Below are 14,454 nucleotides of genomic sequence, written 5' to 3'. Positions count from 1 at the left end.
TTTTTTTTTTTTTTTGAGATGGAGTTTTGCTCTTGTTGCCTAGGCTGGAGTGCAATGGTGCAATCTTGACTCGCTGCAACCTCCGCCTTCTGGGCTCAAGCCATTCTCTTGCCTCAGCCTTCCCAGTAGCTGGGATTACAGGCATGTGCCACCACGCTCAGCTAATTTTGTATTTTTAGTAGAGACGGGGTTTCACAATGTTGGTCAGGCTGGTCTAGAACTCCTGACCTCAGGCAATCCACCCACCTCAGCCTCCCAAGAAATAAAAATATTTAATAGTAGAATACTGATAAATGTTGGGCCAGGCGCAGTGTCTCACACTTGTAATCCCAGCAGTTTGGGAGGCTGAGGCAGGTGGATCACTTGAGGCCCAGAGTTGGAGACCAGCCTGGCTAATATGGCAAAACCCCATCTCTACTAAAAATATGAAAAATTATCTGGGTGTGGTGGTGTGTGTCTGTGGTCCCAGCTACTTGGGAGGCTGAGGCATGAGAATCGCTTGAACCCGGAGGTGGAGGTTGCAGTGGGCCTAGATTGCGCCACTGCTCTCCAGCCTGGGCAACAGAGCAAGATTGTCTCAAAAAGAAAAATAGTATTTATAAATGTTGAAGTTTACTGATGGTACATGTGGGTTCTCTGTATTATTTACTCTTGTTTGTATTTGAAGTTTTTCATGATCTGTTAAAATTTAAAATGAGAACTTGACCGCCAGAGAAAAGTTTTTAATATATAAATTTACTTTTTTCAGCCCAATATCAGTCCATCATCCATCTTTTGTATACCTTGCAAAAATCCATTTCCTACATTACTGTTATGCAAAAGGTTATCTTGAGTAGGGATTTAAGTGAAAAAACATGCAGAGCTTTTCTTCTTCATGTTTGACTATGTGCTAGTAGATAGCCATTAGCTTCTGGTGTTTCTAGATTTGCAAAATGCATATAGATCTCTTAGAAATCACATAAGTATCATGTTGTCAATTGCTGTTAACATTTTAAAATATGAATCAAACACCATCTTCCCCTCATGCAAATTCTCATATACAGCACAACCTTTTTTCTTTGTGAGTGGTATCTGTCTCTTCCTCAATGTGAAGGGTCTTAGGATATGTAACTGCTTTTTTAGGGGTATGAAAATTTTACAGTTCTTATATATACACATATGTTTAATGAGAACAGTGTCTGATATACCAAGGATGTGTACTTGTCTTGTTTATTCATTATTTTCTCCTTTTTCCATTTTTCAGTACATGTACTAGCCTTAGCAAGTTCTGTTCCAAACTCAGGCACCTTGACTTGGCTTCCTGTACATCAATAACAAACATGTCTCTAAAAGCTCTGAGGTAAATTTCTTATAATAAGCATGTCCAGTAATCAGAAAAAAATACATACTTTTAAAAAATAACTGATATAAAGTTGGAATTGAAGGCAACTCTGTTTTATGGATATATTCTGTAGTTCAGAATAGATATTTTGTTTTACCACTTGCCCTGATTACAGTTATGGGACATACTAAAGTGAAATGACTAGAGGTAACTAGGATTTCTGAATAGGGTAGTACAGTTTATACATAAACAATTAGATTTTTATGAAGTCTTATTTTCAAAAAGAAAATAAGGCCGGGCACAGAGGCTCATGCCTATAATCCCAGCACTTTGGGAGGCCAAGGCGGGCAGATCACGAGGTCAAGAGATTGAAACCATCCTGGCCAACATGGTGAAACCCCGTCTCTACTAAAAATATAAACATTAGCTGGGTGTGGTGGCATGCACCTGTAGTCCCAGCTACTAGGGAGGCAGAGGTTGCAGTAAGCTTAGATCGTGCCATTGCACTCCAGTCTGGTGACAGAGTGAGACTCCATCTCAAAAAAAACAAAAAAAGGGCACGTGTTATTATAGCTTAGTGCTTAAAACAGGTATCTGGAGCCAGATTATTAACCAGGTACTTTAAGCAAACATAACCTTTCTGAGCTTTTTCTTCTCACCTCATAACATTTTAAGGTTTAACGAGGTATTAGGCGACACCATATAAAGTTTTGCTAGTATTTGACAGTTTTCATGTTATAAAAATGACAGCTACATGTGGCTCAACCTGATGTATATAAAGTGCTTTAAAAAGGGTCCCTGAGGCCCTGGGTGTGGTGGCTCACTCCTGTAATCCCAGCTCTTTGGGAGCCCAGGGTAGGAGGATCACTTGAGCTCAGGAGTTCTAGACCAGCCTGCGCAATATAGGGAAACCCTGTCTCTCCAAAAAAAATAAGAAAATTCGCCAAGCGTGGTGGCATAGCCCTGTAGTCCCAGCTGCTCAGGGGACTGTGACGGGAGGATCGTTTGAGCCCTGCAGGTTGAGACTGCAGTGAGCTATAATTGTGCCACTGCACTCTAGGCTGGGCAACAGAACGAGACCTCATCTCAAGAAAAAAGAAATACAAATTTAGTTAAGTAGAGTATAAATAATCTAAAATGTGGCTCCTTTTAGACCTTCTTTGTGAATATTGAACACATGTACCTAAGACGGTTTGCTGTGTAGGCTAATAAACTTGATAATATAACAACTTTTATCATTTATAAAATATTTTCACATAAATGATCTTATTTATTTAAAAGCTTTGTGAAGTAGAGTGGATGGGCATTTTACAGCTAAGAAAATCTAGAAAGTTGTTGACTGCCAGGTACTGTAATGCAACCATCAGATGTAACTGAGTAAGATATTGCTGCCCTTAAGTTGCTCACAGTCAACTGTTACTGTGGAATAAATGCTATGATAGGAATGAGTACGTCAGTTTTGGGAAAACATAGAGGTATGGAGCTAATCTTAGACTAAGAGAGGTTCAGACAGGCTTCCTAAAGTCACCTTCCTGAAGTTAAACTATTAATATTGGAGAATGAACTTGAACTGGGATATCATGGCTTTATCTTCTGGGTCTTTTCGGCAGGCAGGAATATTTCCAACAATTTATGGAGTGTTTTCTGAAGAATATTATAGAAAACTTGGAATTCATCCATAATCCAAATACGAAGCTAAACTGTTAAGAGTAGATGGAATCAACGATGAAACTAGTAGTTTGAAGGCAGAGATTGGACATAAGATATCCTAAATTCAGCCTACAAAAGCAGTACTCTAGAACCATCTCTTTTTTTTTTTTTTGAGATGGTGTCTCGCTCTGTTGCCCTGGCGCGATTTCGGCTCACTGCAAACTCCATGTCCCGGGTTCACGCCATTCTCCTCCTCAGCCTCCCAAGTAGCTGGGACTACAGGCGCCCACCACCATGCCCGGCTAATTTTTTTTTTCGTATTTTTAGTAGAGACGGGGTTTCACCATGTTAGCCAGGATGGTCTCGATCTCCTGACCTCATGATTCGCCCACCTTGGCCTCCCAAAGTGCTGGGATTACAAGCGTGAGCCACTGCGCCCGGCCTAGAAACATCTCAAGGAAATACACAGGGCCTTTGTAATTTTTTAAAATAAAAGTTTAAAAGCCTTCATTACTACTTTGGTACTGTGAGTTGAATATCCCTATTTCAAAAATCCAAAATGCAGCTGGGTGCTACTTGAGGGACTGAGGTGGGAGGATCACTTGAGCCATGGAGGTCACAGATGTAGTGACCCCTGATGGCGCCACTGCACTCCAGCCTGGGTGACAGAGCGAGACTCTGTCTTAAAAAAAAAAAAAAAAAGAAAGAAAATCTGAAGTGCCTCAAAATCCCAAACTTTTTGAGTATCGATGTGACCCTCAAAAGAAATGGTCATTGGAGCACTTCAGGTTTTCAGATATGGGATATTCAACTATGTAAGTATAATGCAAATACTGCAAAATTAGACATCTGAAACACTTCTGGTACCAAGCATTTAAGATAAGGGATACTCAACCGGTAATAGCATTGCTCGATGGAGAATCTGGTTTTGAATCTGAGCTCTTTATTAATTACTCTGTAAGCTAGAATAAATCACTTAATTTCCATTTTCTGTCTAGAGAGCTTTGAGATATGTGATAAGTACAAAAGGAATATAAATCTGAAAAACATTATAATGCTTTGTGTTTGTTGGTTAAGCTGGATTTTAGATGATCCTGCTAATGATATAGTCCCATGTGAATACCACATTGATAAATCAGCTTTTTTTCTAAATATACCTTAGGTAAATATATTTTTTCTTGTGGGAAAAAAATGGGAATGTTTCCATTCCTTTACTAAACAGCCAGTAAATTGAGACGTTGGTGTTTTTGGAATTGGATTTAGTGATATGTTTCTCTTATTTTGTTTTATCCTTAGTGAGGGATGTCCACTGTTGGAGCAGTTGAACATTTCCTGGTGTGACCAAGTAACCAAGGATGGCATTCAAGCACTAGTGAGGGGCTGTGGGGGTCTCAAGGCCTTATTCTTAAAAGGCTGCACACAGGTAATACTCCATGTAGGGCTCGTGAAATTCAGAAGAATCATGAACGAATCATGAGTTCTCTATAGACAGCCCCAAAATGTTTGTCTGGAGGGAAAGGTTAGTTGTGTGTATTATTGACCAAAGACACATGCTTACCAAAGATTAAAGTGTTTTCCTTAGGACAAAAGAATGAGAAGAATTAACATCCAACCAAAAATAGACTTGAGGAGGAGGGAGATAAGGTGGAAAGATAAGATTATATTAAAGATACACCATGGTCAAGAAGAGTTTCGTGCAGTTTAATTTGTGCTGAGAAGAAAACTTGGCATGTTGTCACTGCCTGATATTTTGAACTAGATAGGCAAAGAAGGCAATTTCCACTTGTTTTTTAACCACTAGTGTTTCTTAAATATGCCAAGTGTACAGCAGCCTGCATTTTATAATATTGATGCTTATTTCCTGCCAGTCACATTACAAATCCAACATATTTTGTCATTAAAAATTTTACTATCTCAGTGTTTTATAGTGAAAAAAAGAATTGATTAGTTAGCCTCCGGAAAGAAATGAGTGGATTTAAATTGTGACTGACAAACTAAGGCTAGGCTCTACTTTATTTTCCTAATTAGGATTCCATTAAAAATGCCCTGATTCTTTTATCATGATGAGAGGGGTTCCATTGTTTGAAAGAGAATTTCAGATGTATGACTGCCTTAAAACAACAACTTGAGCTTCTGGTTATTTATGGAATCCTGAAAAATACTGATTGGAATATATCATTATAATCAGTTACTTACCATCTGTTCTCAGCACTGTAAGCATGACACCTATCTTCCAGTGGGAGATGGACACTGGATTCCTTTCTTGGCTGTTTTTCCTCAAAGTTTGTTTATGAAAAACTTTATAAGGGGTGTGTAGAAGTTTGAAAATTATTTTCGTTTCATGGGCCCTCAGCAAAATGCTGCCAGGTATATTTAATTTATCAGAAGTAAAACCCATAAAAACTAGGCAGTGTTAACTTCATCTTTGTTCTTGATGTAATGATAATGTGAATTTGAATGTGGTCAAAGCTGATTTTAAATCCTGAGAATCATAATAATATGAATTATACTGTTACGTGATCATAGCTTATTTTCTGGTTCATTGTTCCTTCAAAACTTGGTTGGCTGTGTTAGAATGTATGAATGAATGTGTACATTCTTAAATCTTTCTCCTTTGAAACAATGTCAGTAATCATTTTTTTCTTACTTTTTAATCTAGCTAGAAGATGAAGCTCTCAAGTACATAGGTGCACATTGCCCTGAACTGGTGACTTTGAACTTGCAGACTTGCTTGGTAAACATCCCTTCTCACAATTCTTCTGTTTTAGTAATTCATTTCATTAAAACTATTTTAAGAGCTTCAGTCATCAAGACCAGTATTGTTTTTCTACCACAACCCTAGTGACAAAGTAAACACACAGATGACTCTTGACATGCTTAACAATACTCATTCCTAGGGGCCTTGACATAGATAAGATAGGAGGTAGCTAGCTTATACAGAATTCCAGATGAGCTAGCTGTAGCTCCACCCCTTTCTTACATACTTAAAACAAACTGTCTACTTTTAAAATGTAAATGATTCACAAATTTAGTATTTAAAATTGCAGTCAAGCTGGGCACGGTGGCTCATACCTGTAATCCTAGCACTTTGGGAGGGTGAAGAAGGCAGATTGCTTGAGTCCAGGAGTTTGAGACCAGCCTAGGCAACATGGCAAAACCCCGTCTCTACAAAAGGTATAAAAATTAGCTGGGTTTGGTGGTGTGTGCCTGTAGTCCCAGCTCCTTGGGAGGCTGAGGTGGGAAGATAATTGAGCTTGGGAGGTTGAGGTGCAATGAGCTGAAATCATGCCACAGCACTCCAGCTCAGGCAACAGAGTGAGACCTTGTCTCAAAAAAATAAATAAGGCCGGGCGCGGTGGCTCAAGCCTGTAATCCCAGCACTTTGGGAGGCCGAGACGGGCGGATCACGAGGTCAGGAGATCGAGACCATCCTGGCTAACCCCTGTCTCTTATACACATCTAGATGTGTATAAGAGACAGGACCTTGTGATCCGCCCGCCTCGGCCTCCCAAAGTGCTGGGATTACAGGCGTGAGCCACCGCACCCGGCTTTTTTTGTATTTTTAGTAGAGATGGGGTTTCACTATGTTGGCCAGGCTGGTAATTTTTGTATTTTTAGTAGAGATGGGGTTTTGCCATGTTGACCAGGCTGGTCTTGAACTCCTGACCTCAGGTGATCTGCCTGCCTCAGCCTCCCAGATTGCTGGGATTACAGGTATAAGCCACGGCCCTCGTCATATTTTTGAGACAGAGTCCTGCTCTGTTACACAGGCTGGAGATTTTTGCTCACCTTCACCTCCCAGGCTCAAGTGATTGTCCCACCTCAGCCTCCCTAGTAGTTGGAACTACAGACATGCACCACCACACTCAGCTGATTTTTGTATTTTTTTGTAGAAATGGGGTTTTGCCATGTTAGCCAGGTTGGTCTCGAATTCCTGGGCTCAAGTAATCCACCTGGCTTAGCCTCCCAAAGTGCTGAGAATACAGGCGTGAGCCACATGCCTGGCCAACAGTACACCTTTAGCATTTTTCTCTTGCCTTAAAAATTACAAATATATTTGCCTTGGAGTGAGAGTTGCTCATGACAAAGAAAAAAGTGATGAGTTCCTTTTTTTTTTTTTTTTTTGGTGAAGTCTCACTCTGTCACTTAGGCTGGGATCATAGCTCACAGCAACCTCCAGCTACAGGGCTCAAGCAATCCTCCCACTTCAGCGTTCTGAATAGCTTAGTTTACAGGTGTGTGCCATCACACCTGGCTAAGTTTTTAATTTTTTGTAGAGATAGGGTCTCCCTATGTTGCCAGGCTGGTCTCAAACGTCTGGGCTCAAGCAGTCCGCCTGCCTCAGCCTCGCAAAGTGCTCTTCCTTACAATTCTGATTACTATAGTTGCTGACTAAGAGTTTGCCTAATTTCATTTTATTTATTTATTTATTTATTTATTTATTTATTTATTTATTTAGAGACGGAGTCTCGCTCTGTTGCCCAGGCTGGAGTGGAGTTCACTGCAACCTCCAGGAGGTTCAAGCAGTTCTCCTGCCCCACCTTCCTAAGTAGCTGGGATTACAGGGTGCGTGCCTCCATGCCTGTCTAATTTTAGTAGAGATGGAGTTTTGCCATGTTGGCCAGGCTGCTCTAGAACTCCTGACCTCAAGTGATCTGCTGGCTTTGGCCTCCCAAAGTGCTGGGATTACAGGTGTGAGCCACTGCACCCAGCCATGATTTCATATTTAAGACTGGAATGTGGCCAGGCACAGTGGCTCACGCCTGTAATCCCAACACTTTGGGAGGCCGAGACGGTGGATCGTTTGAGGTCAGGAGATCAAGACCAGTCTGGCCAACATGGTGAAACCCCATCTCCACTAAAAGTACAAAAATTACCCGGGCGTAGTGGTGTGTGCCCGTAATCCCAGCTACTTGGGAGGCTGAGGCAGGAGAATCGCTTGAACCCAGGAGGTGGAGGTTGCAGTGAGCCGAGATCGCACCATTGTACTCCAGCCTGGGTGACAGAGTCAGACTCCATCTCAAAAAAACAAAAGGACTGAAATGGTTAGTCTTGAGAGATCAGCCACAATTATTGTAAACATGAAATCATCTTACAATGCCAAAGAAAAACTATTCCTGGAGAGCTTCGTGTGTGTGTGTGTGTGTGTGTGTGTGTGTGTGTACGCACACATGTGTGCATGCGTGCGCCTGTAATCCTAGCACTTTGGGAGGCTGAGGTGGGTGAATCACCTGAGGTCAGCAGTTCGAGACCGACCTGGCCAACTTGGTACAACCCCATCTCTACTAAAGATACAAAAATCATCCAAGTATGGTGGTGTGCGCCTGTAATCCCAGCTATTCAGGAGTCTGAGGCAGGAGACTCACTTGAACCTGGGAGGTGGAGGTTGCAGTGAGCCAAGATCACGCCACTGCATTCCAGCCTGGGCAGCAGAGCGAGACTCTGTCTCAAAAAAAAAAAAAAAAAATGCTGGGCGCAGTGGCTCACACCTGTAATCCCAGCACTCTGGGAGGCCAAGGCGGGTGGATCACAAGGTCAGGAGATCGAGACCATCCTGGCTAACATGGTGAAACCCCGTCTCTACTAAAAAATACAAAAAGTTAGCCGGGCGTGGTGGCGGGCGCCTGTAGTCCCAGCTAATCGGGAGGCTGAGGTAGGAGAATGGCATGAACCCGGGAGGCGGAACTTGCAGTGAGCCAAGATCACGCCACTGCTCTCCAGCCTGGGCAACAGAGCGAGACTCCATCTCAAACAAAAACAAAAACAAAAAACAAGTGTGAGTGTGTGTGTATGTATAAGTACACACATATATGTACACATATATTTATGCACTATATACATATACATTACATACACACACACACAGACATAAATATGTACATAACATTTGCAGGTTTAATTTGGTGTTTCTTCATCCTTCCAGCAGGCAGGAATCACAGTGAACTTAAAGAACCAATTCCGGCCGGGCGCGGTGGCTCAAGCCTGTAATCCCAGCACTTCGGGAGGCCGAGATGGGCGGATCATGAGGTCAGGAGATCGAGACCATCCTAGTTAACACGGTGAAACCCCGTCTCTACTAAAAATACAAAAAAATTTGCTGGGCGTGGTGGCAGGCACCTGTAGTCCCAGCTACTCGGGAGGCTGAGGCAGGAGAATGGCGTGAACCCGGGAGGCAGAGCTTGCAGAGAGCCAAGATCGTGCCACTGTACTCCAGCCTGGGTGACAGAGTGAGACTCTGTCTCAAAAAAAAAAAAAAAAAAAAAAAAAAAAACCAATTCTATCTTATGTGTATTTTATTGTTTTCCTTTACCCTAATCTTAGTACAGGAGTCATTTCTTTCCTACAGGGTGATAAAATGATTCTCAGCATTCATGAGATTTCATGCTCTGCCCAAAACTGTTGAGGTGATTAAAGCACATTTTTGATTCTTTGATTTTCTTGATAAATTTGAAAAACAGAAGTTTAGTAAATTTTACTTTTTTTTTTTTTTTTTAAAGACGGAGTTTTGCTCTTGTTGCCCAAGCTGGAGTACAATGACATGATCTTGGCTCACTGCAACCTCTGCCTCCTGGGTTCAAGTGATTCTCCTGCCTCAGCCTCCCTAGTAGCTGGGATTACAGGCACATGCCACCATGTCTGGCTAATTTTTTGTATCTTTAGTAGAAACGGGGTTTCACCATGTTAGGCTGGTCTCAAACTCCTGACCTCAAGTGATTTGCCCACCTCAGCCTCCCAAAGTGCTGAGATTACAGATGCGAGCCACCGTGCCTGGCCTACAATTTTTTAAAGTATTGACAGTATGACTTAACTCATCTTTCTTCCTCAGTACTGTCTTATACAAAGGAAAGGGCAGCACAGTACTTTTCTAATATTGTGTGGCACAAATATCTTTGGCCTGCTAAATTCGCACGTTTATTGATTCTTGCTTCCCTCTTTATATCTCGGCTATCGTAGTCTAAAGACAGTACATCATGTTTGTATATCACTTTTTTAGCTGCCTCCACGTGTGTTAATATCTCATTACTTGATCCTCATTAGTATCTGCCTTAGCATCCAATTTTTTAATCTATATTTGTGTCGGTTGCATGATATTGAAAACATGATTTAAGCAGTGGATATTAAAAGTTGTGGGATTTTGTTTTTTCAGTTGTCCTTGTAATTTATGGACATGACTATTAAACAGAGATGAGAAGAGAGCTATTATTTTTAGGCCTACACAAAATTAGTGAATCTGGAGGACAAATTGAAGTGCTGATAGTATCCACCGTATTAAGATGTTTATATGTAACTTTTCTTTTTTTTTTTTTTTCTTTCTTTCTTTCCTTTTTTTTTTTTAAAGGGAGTTGCGGGTGGTCTCATTATGTTGCCCAGACTGGCCTTGAACTCCTGGGCTAAAGTGGTCATCTCACTTCAACCTCCTGAGTAGCTGGGACTGTAGGCATGTGTGCTTGTATTATTTTTAAAAATATAACATCTTTGATGTGAGGTAGCTTATTGTGCAACAAATTACTCAGTTGGTTAGAAAACAACCAGATATTATTTATGAAATATTTGTACCAGGGTGGCTCATGCCTGTAGTCCCAGCACTTTGGGAGGCTGAGGTGGTCGGATCACAAGGTCAGGAGTTCGAGACCAGCCTGGCTAACATGGTGAAACCCTGTCTCTACTAAAAATACAAAAACTAGCCGGGCGTGGTAGCACTTGCCTATGTCCAGCTACTCAGGAGGCTGAGGCAGGAGAATCGCTTGAACCCTGGAGATGGAGGTTGCAGTTATCCAAAACTGCGCCACTGTACTCCAGCCTGGTGACAGAGCGAGACTCCCTCTCAAAAAATAAAAGAAGAAATATTTGTACTGGTTTAAAGATAGTCCCTCTAAATCATCAGGGAAGAAATAAAATAATTTACAAAAATTTTTAAAGTGTATATGTAACATCTTTGAATGTATATTCATTTTCATTTTAAATTAAAGTAAGATAACTTAGAATAATTTTTATTTTAATTTTTAATTGTTATATATATTTATAATTTTTTTTTAATAGAGGTGGGGCTTCGCCATGTTGCCCAGGCTGTTCTGGAACTTCTGAGGTGTAAGCTCAGGTGTAAGCTACCATCCATGCGTGACCAATAACTAACTTTCTTTTTTTTTCTTTCTGTTTTATCTTGTTTTGAAAAGGAGTCTTGCTCTGTCTCCCAGGCTAGAGTGCAATGGCGCAATCTTGGCTCACTGCAACCTTAATCTCCCAGGTTAAAGTGATTCTCCTGCCTCAGCCTCCCAGGTAGCTGGGATTACAGGCATCTACCACTGCACCTGGCTAATGTTTGTGTTTTTAATAGAGACCGGGTTTCACCATCTTGGCCAGGCTGGTCTCCAACTCCTGACCTCGTGATCCACCCACCTCGGCCTCCCAAAGTGCTGGGATTACAGGCTTGAGCCACCATGCCTGGCCCCAATAACTAACTTCCCTCCCTCCCTCCTTCTTGCTTGCTTTCTTCTCTTCCTTCCCTTCCCTTCCTTTCCTTTCTTCTTTCCTTTCTTTCTTCCTTTCTTTCCTTCCTTTCTTCCTTTCTCTTCCCTTCCTTTCCCTTCTTTCTCTTCCCCTTCCCGTTCCCTTTCCCTTTCCCTTCCTCTTCCCTCTCCCTTCCCCTTCCCCTTTTCTTCCCCTTCCCCTTCCCTTCCCCTTCCCTTTCCGTTGCCTCCCAATGTGCTTGGATTACATGTGTGAGCCACTGCGCCCGGCCTAATAACTTGTAAAAAGTACAAAATTGTGTCTGAGTTAGATACAACTCTTTTATTTCCATAAATTAGGATGTTCTTTATATTATAAAACTAAAATACAGAAGTAAATGGATGCTGTGACTGATACAAGATTGCAACTGTCATCCAGTTTAATTTTTTTCACTAACTTATCGGTGTCAATTTGAACTTTTAGATATATTTATACTACTAAAATACTTACATCCTTATCTTTTTTCTAGGTTTTAAAATTGTTTAATTGAGGCCAGGCACAGTGGCTCAAGCCTGTAATTCAAGTACTTTGGGAGGCTGAGGTGGGCGGATCACTTGAGGCCAGGAGTTCGAGACCAGCCTGGCCAACATGGCAAAACCCCGTCTCTACTAAAAATACAAAAAAAATTGCTGGACATGGTGGCGTGCACTTGTAGTTCCAGCTCCTCGGGAGGCTGAGGTATGAGAATCGCTTGAACCTAGGAGGTGGAGGTTGCAGTGAGCCAAGATTGCGCCACTGCACTCCAGCCTGGGTGATAGAGTGAGACTCTATCTCCAAATAATAAATAAATAAATAAATAAAATTATTTAATTGAACCTAAACTATGATGTACCCCATGCTGATCCCAGTTCCATTAGAATTCCATTTTAGCTTTTAACAGAATTATATTATAGCTTCTTCCCTTTGCACCAAAGGTGAGCATAGATCCTCTTGCAGACTAAATCAGGAACTGGAAGGAAGAAACAACGTGTGTTCATTTTCTTTTAGGTCTGCTATCTGATGAATGTGTTGAGCATGTCTTGATTTCCTTTTTGGTGATTATTTTCACAGAGCTGTCGTTTTTCTTCTTTTGTTTTGCTAAGATACTAATATCTATGAATTTTTTTGCTCTTGTTTTTTAGCAAATCACAGATGAAGGTCTCATTACTATATGCAGAGGGTGCCATAAGTTACAATCCCTTTGTGCCTCTGGCTGCTCCAACATCACAGATGCCATCCTGAATGCTCTAGGTCAGAACTGCCCACGGCTTAGGTAAACATTTCTTGTTTAGCTCAAAAAAATCTTAGAACAAAAGTTTCCTTCACCCATATTTCTTCCTTGGAACTTTGGAATTTTAAGGTAGACACTGCAGACGCTTTGAAATGTTAAGGTAGTTAAGCACCTTTTAGATGCCCACCTACTTGCTTTTTGTACCTCATTTGATTTCATGTAATTGGCGTGAACCAAGGGGTGACAATCCCCAAATTCCACTACTTGCTATCCATACTAGAAAAAAAATCAACATTTTATTACTTGAGATAGGATAGTATTCTTTCTTATTAATGCTTTTATATAATTCTTTTCTCAAAGTAGTTTTTAAAGGTCCACACTGAGGTCATTTATGTCATAGTAATGATACCAGGTACATAGCAGGGGGTACTATGTTTAAAAATAAAAAACACTGTTACAGTTACAGGAGTACCTCTTTTGTACTGATGGGCTTTTAAAACAGCCTTATTTCTCTCTGGCTCCTCAGTTTGAAGAATGCTGTGTTTTTTACTTTTTGTAGAGACGGGATCAGGCTGTGTTGCTCAGGGTGACCTCAAACTCTTGACTTCCAGGGATTCTCCCTCCTCAGCTTCCCAAAGTGTTGAGATTACAGGCGAGAGCCACTGTGCCCAGCCTATTATTGTCTTTTGAGGCAGTATTGGGTAGGCCTGCCTCAATCTCTTGGGTTCAAGTGATCCTGTCACCTCAGCCTCAGGAGTAGCTGGGACTAAAGACATATGCTACCACACCTCGCTACACTTTTTGTTCTCTAAAATAAACTTACGTAGTACTTGTAAATTAGGTGTTGCTTTAGGTGCTTTACAAATACTAATTCAGGGCCAGGTGCTGTGGCGCACACCTCTAATCCCAGCATTTAGGGAGGCCGAGGCTAAAAGATCGCTTGAGCCCAGGAGTTTGAAACCAGCATGGGCAACATGGCGGAACCCTGTCTCTACAAAAAATAAAAAATTAGCCAGGCATGGTGGTGTGTGCCTTGTAGTCCCAGCTACTCAGGAGGCTAAAGTGAGAGGATCACTTGAGCCCAGGAGGTCAAGGCTGCAGTGAGCTAAGATTATACCGCGGCCCTCTAGCCTGGGCAACAGAGTGAGACTCTTGCTCAATAACATTAATAATTTGTTTAATCTTCATAGCACCATATAAGCACTATTATCACCTTTTTTTTTTTTTTTTTTTTGGAGACAGCGTCTTGCTCTGTCACCCTAGCTGGAGTGCAGTGGCGCAATCTGGGGTCACTGCACTCTCCATCACCTGGGTTCAAGCAATTAGCCTGCCTCAGCCTCCCTAGTAGCTGGGACTACAGGCAAGCACCACCACACCCAGCTAGTTTTTGTATTTTTAGTAGACAACATGGCTTTCACCATGTTGGCCAGGATGGTCTCCTGACCTTATGATCTGACCCCCTCAGCCTCCCAAAGTGCTGGGATTACAGGCGTGAGCCACCACACCCAGCCTTGTTATCGCCATTTTATAGATGAGAAAACTGAAGCACAAAGAGACAAAGTAACCTGCTCGAGGTCTCAGCTAGTTAGTGTAGGAACAAGTATTCAACCCAGGAGCTCTGGCTCCTGAGCCTACGAAGCCACTTTTCTTACGTATAAAAATCATTGTAGGAGGCCGGGCGCGGTGGCTCAAGCCTGTAATCCCAGCACTTTGGGAGGCCGAGACGGGCGGATCACGAGGTCAGGAGATCGAGACCATCCTGGCT

General features: G+C 41.8%; 1 protein-coding gene across 3 annotated transcripts in view; it reads left to right on the top strand.

The window, feature by feature from the left end:
• Window positions 1-14,454, top strand: part of FBXL20 (F-box and leucine-rich repeat protein 20) — a 182,518-nt gene that overhangs the window by 149,655 nt on the left and 18,409 nt on the right. For 2 of the 3 annotated variants that reach the window (XM_011984730.1, XM_011984729.1), the window contains exons 7-10: window positions 1,244-1,339; window positions 4,268-4,394; window positions 5,631-5,705; window positions 12,601-12,731. In XM_011984730.1, coding sequence (XP_011840120.1) covers window positions 1,244-1,339; window positions 4,268-4,394; window positions 5,631-5,705; window positions 12,601-12,731 — 429 coding nt within the window. The remainder of the gene's footprint in view (window positions 1-1,243; window positions 1,340-4,267; window positions 4,395-5,630; window positions 5,706-12,600; window positions 12,732-14,454) is intronic. The other variant, XM_011984731.1, reaches the window with a different exon arrangement.

The sequence above is a fragment of the Mandrillus leucophaeus genome, unplaced genomic scaffold, assembly GCF_000951045.1.
Source record: "Mandrillus leucophaeus isolate KB7577 unplaced genomic scaffold, Mleu.le_1.0 Scaffold272, whole genome shotgun sequence".
Lineage (NCBI taxonomy): Eukaryota > Metazoa > Chordata > Mammalia > Primates > Cercopithecidae > Mandrillus > Mandrillus leucophaeus.
Note: the sequence above shows the minus strand (reverse complement) of the source record. Positions and strands in the feature narration are given on the sequence as shown.